Source organism: Micropterus salmoides, unplaced genomic scaffold (genome assembly GCF_014851395.1).
Source record: "Micropterus salmoides isolate LMB-PRFRI ecotype aquatic unplaced genomic scaffold, ASM1485139v1 Ms_hic_scaffold_2, whole genome shotgun sequence".
NCBI classification, from domain to species: domain Eukaryota; kingdom Metazoa; phylum Chordata; class Actinopteri; order Centrarchiformes; family Centrarchidae; genus Micropterus; species Micropterus salmoides.
The window spans coordinates 7,164,751-7,174,713 of record NW_024041150.1 but is presented as its reverse complement, the minus strand read 5'-3'; the positions used below and the strand labels follow the sequence as shown (position 1 = coordinate 7,174,713).

General features: G+C 40.2%; 1 protein-coding gene across 3 annotated transcripts in view; it reads left to right on the top strand.

The window, feature by feature from the left end:
* The window catches only part of LOC119911377 (G-protein coupled receptor 4-like), a 286,949-nt gene that overhangs the window by 255,153 nt on the left and 21,833 nt on the right, over nt 1-9,963 (top strand). The window contains exons 3-4 of one of the 3 annotated variants that reach the window (XM_038730261.1): nt 5,341-5,528; nt 5,638-6,508. In XM_038730261.1, coding sequence (XP_038586189.1) covers nt 5,341-5,528; nt 5,638-6,169 — 720 coding nt within the window. In that variant the 3' untranslated portion in view covers nt 6,170-6,508. Of the gene's footprint in view, nt 1-1,576; nt 1,813-5,340; nt 5,529-5,637; nt 6,509-9,963 lie in introns of those variants that run through there. The other 2 variants (XR_005445849.1, XM_038730262.1) reach the window with 2 other exon arrangements.

Genomic DNA, 9,963 nt, shown 5'->3' with positions numbered 1-9,963 from the left:
TAAATGTGTGTGAAAGGGAAGTAGAGAGGAAGACAAATAAAGAGTACAAAAACCTTAACCTTATAGTATACTGTACACTCCTGCTGTATTCAACAATAAAAAACATAATAATATAATCACTACACAAAGACACTGTAAACAAGACACAGACAATGTTTGTTTTGTTGTTATTGTTATTATTTAAATATAAAAATGTATTTTGGGTTTAAAGTTAAAAAATATTTGATTAGTGAGAAAATAAAATCCTGATCAGTGACTCCTCCTCATCGATAGACGATCTTTGCATGAGTTACGTCACACCCCGCTGAGCCTTTGATCCTCCTCGTGCTGTGTCATCACGTGCGCAAGAGCCTTTATATTGCGTCACTGTTACTGTTGATGACACGCCTGTTATTGATCAATGATCAGAAGAAGCTGTTGATCGATCAGCTGTTGAAACAAACAAACATGACACAGCCAGCTCAGACAACATCCGGTCCTGGTTTTCAAAATAAGAGCCTGCGCTTCATGTTAAAAGTTTTACCTTTTTAATTTGGTGAAAACATTTAGAGTTTTAGTGATTTACTTTAATTAATCCCTTTTACAACCTCTTTCTGATCAAACTTGTTCTGTGAGCTTTGGTACTTCTCGTCATGTTTAATATTACTCATTATAAATCTATGAAATAGGTTTTATCTGCTGGACATTCCTGCTTAAATAAAGTGTATAAATCTATCTTTAATTACAGTTGGTTAATTGGTTTGAGGATTTCTCCTTGAGATTTGTTTTGTCAGTTTTAGACCCCTGTATAGTCAAATTTATAGAAAATTTAACTGCTAAAAAACAATTAAGTGAATTAATAAGAATATGAAGAATAACAATTAAAGGCGTAAGTTCTCAAGAAGGAATTTGTGTTTTGATAATTGCAGTTAAAAGTCGAGCTACAGCATCGCTGTCAATAATTAAATTTAAAGCTTCGGCTTTTTATTATTCTGAAAAGGGCAGCCCATCCTGATTTACTGCTGGATGTTCATATGCTCTCTCTCACACTCTCACTACAATCTTCTCGTGCAAACAACATCATTCCTTCTCATCACAGCACTCTTGCATCTTGCACACACTATTATAAAGAGTATTAGGGAGTATGATTGTTTCTGTATGTAAGAATGATAGTACCTCAAAGAAAACATAGTTGTGTGTAACTGTGCATGTCAGAGTTGTGTTTGTGGAAGAGTATAGTGGTGTATGTGTGCCATTGTGATGCTGATCATAGTTTTGGGACAAGTTGGAACAGAACGAGATGAGATCATGTTTGGCAGCCGAGTGTGCACGAGAGTTCTTAAGCTGCATTCAAAGAAGTTATAGTTGTATAATTAATTAGATGTATCACATATTCTACTCCTACTTTGAATCACACATTTTGATGTCCTGTGTTTGGAGATATCTTGGGTATTGATCATTGTTGGGTGTTTAAAATGTGGTTCGTTCTGTGTTGATGTGAGATATTATGAAACACAGCTCGTATGTGGACTTGACCCAACTTGCCCAGATTTGGCAGTTACAGATGCCAAAGAAAGGAGCTCAGCACGTTTCTTAGTCAAATAAATGTTGGAGTGTGACAGTTCTTTGTTCTGCTAACCTTCTCTATGTGTTCTATTTCTGTGATGCATCATTTCCATATTCATTTCCGTAGTTCCATATTCTCAGAAGAGCAGGTGTAGACCATCACCCTGCTGCATGTTGTCACTGGCCATGTTTGAGGTTTGGCTGCAGAGGATAAAACATCAGGCTCTGTAGGAGGAACTCATTCAGGTGGTCTGGCAGCTTTTCCAGGTACATTATTCCTTTTTTCTTCTATGTAGAGCGAATTAAACAGATAATGAACATGCAAACTGTAACATGCAGACAGCTGTGGGTTGTAGGTGAACAGAATACTGAGGTTAAACCCGTTAGGCTTTATTTCCTTTGTTCACTCTCTTCCCTTAAAAATCAGAGGTGGAAAGTAACAAAGTACAGTTTTTCACTGGAATTGTACTTTAAGTATTTCTAGTTGTTGATACTTTTACTTTCACTTTCTAAGGCAAGTTTATTTGTACAGCACATCTCAGCAACAATGCAATTTAAAGTGCTTTACATAAAACATAAAAGCAACACAGGGAAAAATAAAAATAGAAGTCAAATAGAAAATAAAAACAGGTGAATTTGTTCACCCATAATTCTAATGGGTTAGGGAAAATGTTGAGCTTTACCCGGAACTGCCCGGGCGCATCGTGACCCAGCGAGCTGAGAACTAGTCAAACTAGTTTAAAGTAAAAGACAGTATCAATGTTGACAACGTTGATGAGAGGATGAAGAGGGACTGTCCTTCTGCGCACGAGAAGAGAAAGAAACATCAGTGAGAGTGAACTGAACAGCAGTTCTGCTCTCAAAGTCTGATGTCAACAAATAGCAGTAGTTTATCTCTGTGTTTCCTGTCAGACTTTGTGTTTAAACAATGTCAGAGTGAAATACAAACTATTTATTATGTTGGATAAACCCTGTGTGGTAACCGGGGTTTATAAACTGCAGCTCCGAAAAGTTCCCGTAGTGTTGTAGTACTCATAACGGTCTTAAAGGTTCAGTGTGTAAGTTTTAGTGACATCTAGTGGTGAGCGTTACAAAACGCACCCCCCTCCCCTATACAAGCGAGTTGTATAGCTACGGTGTCTGAGACAGGACAAAGATGTCATCTTTGAGATAGCAGAGAGTTAATAGTCAAGAAATCAGGTTTCTTTAGATATTAAGAAATTATATTTACTTAATTATTCAGTAAAACATTGTACGTTGTATTTTCTGAATATTATTGTTACTTGTTCATTAATAAACAGCCACATGTCTCATACTCCTGTAATACAGTATTTTACAAGTTGGGAGGGTTGGCTCATCTGGACTAACACACTAAAGTAAATGAAAAACATCTCAAACACTATCACATCTAATGCATCAAGTATGAGCACTGACAGATACCAGGACAATGTAAGCTCACTGTTTCTGCACCACAGTCCATTACAAACCACATAATACATGAAGTTTACAAAGACATTGCCAGGTGAGGATCAAGGCTCCTCTCGTTTTGCTTAATTAGATAAGCAATCTGCAAATATTACCAAAATGTCTTTGTTAATTTTTTAAAATACAAAAACACAAAGTAGTACTGACAGCCATAATTTCAGCTTGTGGTAAAACGGTGCAAAGTTTTAATGGGCATTTAGCATGTGAAAGTACAAATTACATATTTATGTGTACAGTGGAGAAGCAATCTCTAATAACATTTTTTAAATGCAAATTCTGAAAGTATTCATTATTGGTCACTTGACAGGCACTCGGTCTTGTTATATATCACCATTAGCAGTAAAAAGAAATACATGTTTTCCACCAGGGCAGTAAGATGTGAAGCTTAGCTGCTGATCTGAGCTTCCCTGCTGGTTCATTACCAATAATATTCATCAGCTGTCTCAGGAAGGTAACGGGACATTTCTGTCCATGTAACAAAGCAATAAAAGAGGCTGGAGGAGAAAAGTGTAGCTGGCTGATATGAGCTTTGATGCTGGAAGCTGCCGTTTTATTTCCAGTTAGTGATCAGCTGATTGTCTCACTAACGTAACCAAAAAGCTAAAACAGAGCGCTGAAGAGAGAGTAACTACATAAAACTAATCCAACAACATATTTTTTTTTACCAGCGCAGTAAAAGTTTAGCTATCTGATCTGAGCTTCCAGCTGTAAGCTACAGTTTTATTGTTATTGTAAGCCAGTTAGTCATCAGCTGATTGTCTCACTAACGTAACCGAAAAGCTAAAACAGAGTGCTGGAGAGAGAGTAACTCTACATGAAACTAATCCAACAACATATTTTACACCACAAGCCAAAGCCAGCTCTGGTGAATAAATCAATCCAACCAACCTTACATGATTTTTCTATCAGGGCAGAAAAAGTTTAGCTGGCTGATGCTTCCATGATCTAAGCTAACGGCTAAGCTAGCTTACGATTTTATTGCCAGTTAACGTTACTGATCAGCTGATTGTCTCGCTAACTTAACCGGCAAAGCCAAACCACAGGCTGGAGAATAAATAGGCGACATGAAGTTAATGCAACTAAATATTGACTGGGGAAACACTTCACAGCTCTCGGTGAGCTTCAAGCTAAAGCTATCAAACAACAGCTTTCATTTGCGTCGCTAAAGTCTGACAAACTTTAATTAATTACTGTTGGACCGTGACTTTAAATTACCCTTTTTAAACTATGTGTAGTCCTTGGTCCAGCGTGTTCTTTCATGAAGCAATAGGAGAAGATGTTTTTGGTCCAAGTTCATCAGTTTTATTACAAGTAAATGAATAAAGCTTACAGAGCTCTGGGTTGATCTTCCTTTCCCTGATAAACAACAAGCTGTATCAGTTCATGAAGTCTGACTGGCTATCTCTCCCTGACCCAGTGTTTTAGTATACATCATCATGTTATAAAACAATAAAACAAAAGTGTAGGTCAGTCCATGATTGGCCCAAGTCCTCTGACCCCAATGTTTTATCTCTGACTCCACAAATTGCCATGCTGTTGCTGGGCAGATTACGAGCATAGATCCTGAAATGAGATATCTTGGAGAAGAGATGTTTGTACCACATTCCAAACTACCCCTCACAATGGTGGCCATCTTTCTCTTTATTCTATGGTATGTACATTCTGACTGAGAGTTATTTATTTCCTGTCTGTGTGGTGTGTCTGTCCTACAGTCTGTCTGTCTGTAAATGATCTGGATCTGGTTTGGGGCTAGGTGTCAGGGGGCTGGGACAAAGGCTTGGAATGATCTATAACCTGACAGGAATAATTGACTCCAGAATTCAAATGTCCATGAAGCTGATTGGACCCTAAACACATGCAGTTTCCATGTTTGGCTCCATTCCAGCCTTCTCTTAAACTGTTGAGCTTAATGACTCTATCAAGTTCTTTGCCTCCAGTTCTTATTTGTGAGATCCTCCCTGAAATGCTGATTCAAGGAGGAGAGGCTCACCTTGCAAACACAAACATGAGGCTCAAACTGCGACTCCAGTCTTGTGCGTCTGTCTGATAAATCCAGCTCATGTGTTTGAGCCAGAATGCTTCATATCTGTGGCTGAAAAACTGCTGCAGAAGCTGCAGGAAATCTGTCCCTTAGTCTTGTTCCTGCACTGATTGGCCAGTGGGTCATATCTGAGATTTCTGTTGGATGAAAAAGTCAGAAATGGCTCTGACTGCAGCTGCTGGGCAGAGCAAGATGACAGATTTGGGAGGAGGTGGACTTCACAACATGTTTCCAACTGCTTGTTGACTTTTACCAATGTTTTCCTGCAGGTGAGAAGAGATCATGTTGCTCCCATCTACCTCATCAACTTTCTCATCAGCGACCTGATTCAGTTCTGCTGCATGATCGTTCAGGTGGCACCAAATGTGGATGAGAAGATATCTGACATCTTCTTATTAATTTACCTCACTTCTCTGATTGCCAGTGTTGGCTTCATGGTCTGCATCTCCCTGGAAAGGTATCTATCTGTCTATCCAGTATGTGTGGAGCTCCTTCTGTGTCTGAACATTATATTAGTTTATAACTCTGAAGCTCCTCAAAGACTTTGTGTCCATCTTGTATTACAGGTATTTGGTCATCGCCCACCCACTGTGGTACCGCTGCAGACGAACCATCAAGACCTCTGTGGTGGTCTGTGTCCTGGTCTGGGTCCTTTCTGTTGTCTGTGTTGTCCTTGTATTTTTCTTTCCTGATGTGGTCATACTTATAGTATTCCCCATCATCTTCCTCCTTCCCTTCCCTCTGTTAATCTTCTTCCTGGTTGGGACCCTCAAAGCCCTGTCTGCTTCCATCTCGGTCCCCTCTGATGAAAAACGACGAATTGTGGGAATTTTGGTTCTGTTGCTGCTTATTTACACGCTGCCGTTCCTGCCTATCATACTTCAGTTTGTGAATTTAAAACACCATGAGAACCTCGCCATCTTGTTTTTCATCTTTGTTAGGTTGAATCCTCTTGCAGACTTGTTCCTGTATGTGTTCATGAGGAAAGGGTTCATAGACAAGATTTTGGCCTCTGTGTGTTGTTGCATAGTTGACAGCAGTCCATCAGTTTTTATTCCATTAGATGATGAGCCAGAACAAAGTCAAATGATAATTTAAAACCAGTTGTTGGTGTTCCCAGTTAACTCAGTCAGTGGTCAACAGGCCCCTCGATTGGATGGTTGTGTTCAAATATATTTTCTCTCTCTCTTTAAATAAATAATTATGAAGAAACTGTTTCACAATTTCACATGTGCTGCAGTGTGTGCGTCCTGGCAAGTGGACACATCCATCAACCTATGGATACTTATTTTGTAGGTACTATCCCTTAACAGGAAGTGATTATGTCACGGGCCAGATATTATTGTTCTAATCGACCGCTGATGTAGGCAGAGAAAGAGGGAGAGAGAGAAAGGGGAGGAAACAGGAGGAGAAATGGAGGCCAATAGAAAGGATAGAGACGAGACAGATCCTGTCATCTACTGAGACCATTTCCAATAAGACACCTAACTGTAGAGAACAGGAAGCACTGTTTGGACTCTGCTGTGGGAGAAGTGGCTGCTGGGAAATGTTTTGGTCAACTTGCTCTGGTTCACTGTGATGGCTTCAACACATGGAAATAAAATGTGTTTTATTAGTTTGGAGCTGGAAGTTGATGTCTGTCATTATTCTCCTTTAATCCCAGAAGCAAAGCAGATATTATTTTAGATGAACTGAGCTCATTCTAGCCGCCTCGCTGTCTTCTTCCTAAATCTTTATTTGGACTGTTGTTTGGATGTTTAACACAGGGAGAGCATCTCAACACGTCTTTAGCACTTTGTACTTTTTAAGTGTAATTTCTGCTGTTTTAGTGGTAGGCATGCTGCTGTTTAGGATGGGATTCAGAGCAGCTGTTTTACAGCAGCTGTTGTGTGCTTGGCAATCTGGAGAAAATCTTAAACCACAGTTTCTATGAAATTGTACATTGTCTGGAAATCCAATAAAAATCATTTTGTAGACCAAACTGTGAATGTTTGTCTTTGAGCAACTCAGTGAATTAAAAGCTGACAAATGAAGGTTCAACAAAATCTCTGCTGGTTGACAAATCTCTATTGTCTATATGAACATAAAGCCCAACCTGCTGTTAGCAGGGAGGCATCCTGCACTTTCAAGTTTCAACTTTTTTAGATATTAATTTGGGGCAGAAATGATAAAGTGTGACAGGGACAGTCACAACAGATCAATATCTAATATCACACAGGAAATGGGTCACATCAAATATTGTTAATGAAACTCTCTAGATGGAGGTATGGTGAGTATGAAGAAACAGAGATGAAGAAACAATAATCCAGAAGCATAAATCCAAATATAAGTGGTAGGGAAGTAGCCCAGAAGAATCAGGTGATAGTCTTTTAATCTGTAAGAAAGAATATAAATCTACAAAACACTGGGTGAAGATAACGAGGCTCAGGTGATGCACATCAGACAACCAGTGAGCACAGATACAGGAAGTAAAACTAGGGACAGACAACTACAAAATAAAACAGGAAACAAGAAACACAAACACCAACAAAACCCAAAACAATACAGTATGTATAGTCCACCCCTCACGCACATTTTGTTGTTTGTTGTTTGTTAATTACATATTTACAAAAATGTGCGTGAAATACTGAATGTGTTTGTTTAGACACGACTTGGATAAGACCAACATCAGTTTCTCCTTTATAATGTGAATCAGAATCAGCTTTACTTGATAGGGATTAAGGGAGAGAGACTCAGGGTGGGGGTTTGTCTCGACCCCCGGGTACCTAGCCACACCAGCCACTGAACCCCTTCATCCTTCTCCCCTTGACCCCTTTGTCTGCTGGTGATGGCGCAATGGATAAGACCATGGCTTTGGTGTGAGAGACCCGGGTTCAATCCCCCATTGTGACCCATCCACCAATGTGTCCCTGAGGAAGACAATTAACCCCTAGTTGTTCCAGGGGCGTGTGACCTCTGGCATATATATAGCAATTCTAAGTCGCTCCCTCCACCATAAATATTCTCCATTATCCAATCTCGTCCCCTAAAAGGGTTACTAGACTAAGCGGGAATGAGCTCTTTGGACGTAGGTGCGGGAAGACCAGTGGCTGAGCATTTTGGTCTGGAAGCCTTTGGCTGGAGGCGGAGGAAGCTGACCCGATGCGGAACGAGTGAAATCCTGGATTTGGATAGGATTTGTCAAAGATGGTGATGGAACTATAAGCGCGTAGCAACTCCGCCTGATTCTGTGGTGAATAGTGGGTCTTGTGGAGAAGCATGGTGGTGTAGTCTGTGGTTTACATAGGTCTGGATGGGTTCGATAGGGGCTCAGGTAGAAATTTAAGCGGAAGAGAAAAATGGGGTGAGAGAGGCCTAGCTGGTCTGTTTTTCTTCGTTTCAGAGAGAAAAAGAGAGGGATGGAAGGAGAGAGATGCATGCATTCGGAATCAGCTGAAGAGTCTTAATGGACTTTTTCGAGCAGCCTGATAATAAGGAATTAGTAAGAAGTAAAATGCATGGACTAGTTTTTCTGCATCATTTTTAGACAGGATATTCGTAGGTGAAAAAAGGCGGTCCTTGAAATTTGCTTAATGTGAGACTTAAACGACATGTCCTGATCAGAGATAACTCCAAGATTCCTCACAGTGGTGCTGGAGGCCAGGGTGATGCCATCAAGGGAAACTATATCTTTAGATAATGTGTCACGGAGGTGCTTGGGCCCCAGAACAATAACTTCAGTTTTAGCTGAGTTTAACATTAGAAAATTACAGGTCATCCAGGTTTTAACATCCTGAAGGCACATTTGAAGTTTAGCTAACTGATGAGTTTCATCTGGTTTGATCGATAGATATAACTGACTATCATCTGCATAACAATGAAAGCTTATGGAATATTTCCTGATAATATTGCCTAAAGAAAGCATATATAAAGTGAAGAGGATTGGTCCGAGGACAGATCCTTGTGGAACTCCATGACTAACATTGGCATGCATGGAGGACTCATCGTTAACATGTACAAACTGAAACTGATCTGATAAATAGGACTTAAACCAGCTTAGAGCGGTTCCTTTAATGCCAATGAAATGTTCCAGTCTCTGCAATAGGATCTGATGGTCAATGGTATCAAATGCAGCACTAAGATCTAATAAAACCAGTACAGAGACAAGTCCTTTGTCTGATGCAATAAGGAGGTCGTTAGTAATTTTCACCAGTTCTGTCTGTGCTATGATGAGCTCTGAATCCTGACTGAAAATCCTCAAATAAACTATTCCTTTGTAGAAAGTTACACAGCTGTTTAGCAACTGCTTTCTCCAGAACCTTAGAGAGAAATGGAAGGTTAGATATAGGTCTATAGTCGGCTAAAACATCTGGATCAAGGTTGGGCTTTTTCAGAAGAGGTTTAATTACAGCTACTTTAACAACAAGTCCTTTGCCTGATGCAATAAGGAGGTTGTTAGTAATTTTCACCAGTGCTGTCTCTGTGCTATGATGAGCTCTAAATCCTGACTTGCAACGGGCGAGGAGGTCTGATGTCAGGGGTAATCGTTTCGGAGGAAGCTGAGGTTCCGTTTTCCGGAGGCCCTTGATTAGCATGTTGATGTGGGGGTGAGAGATGGATGGAGTGGGTGCTCCGGACAGGAGTTTGACGATGAAGTTTATTCCACTGTGGTATACGTGGATGGTGGATGTTCTGATATTGAGGACCAAGGGGGCATAGGTAATGAAGCTGGTTACTGATATGATGTCGATAGAAGGAAATGGTAGGCCGAATGAGGTACGGAAGGTTCGGAATGTACACCACCCCGAATAGTATGATGAGAGTGTCTTGGGGGCGAGATTGTTGATGATTGATTGTTGTGTGACGAGACCAGGTGGAGAAGCTGGGTATTCACTTGAAGATCGTGTCTGAAA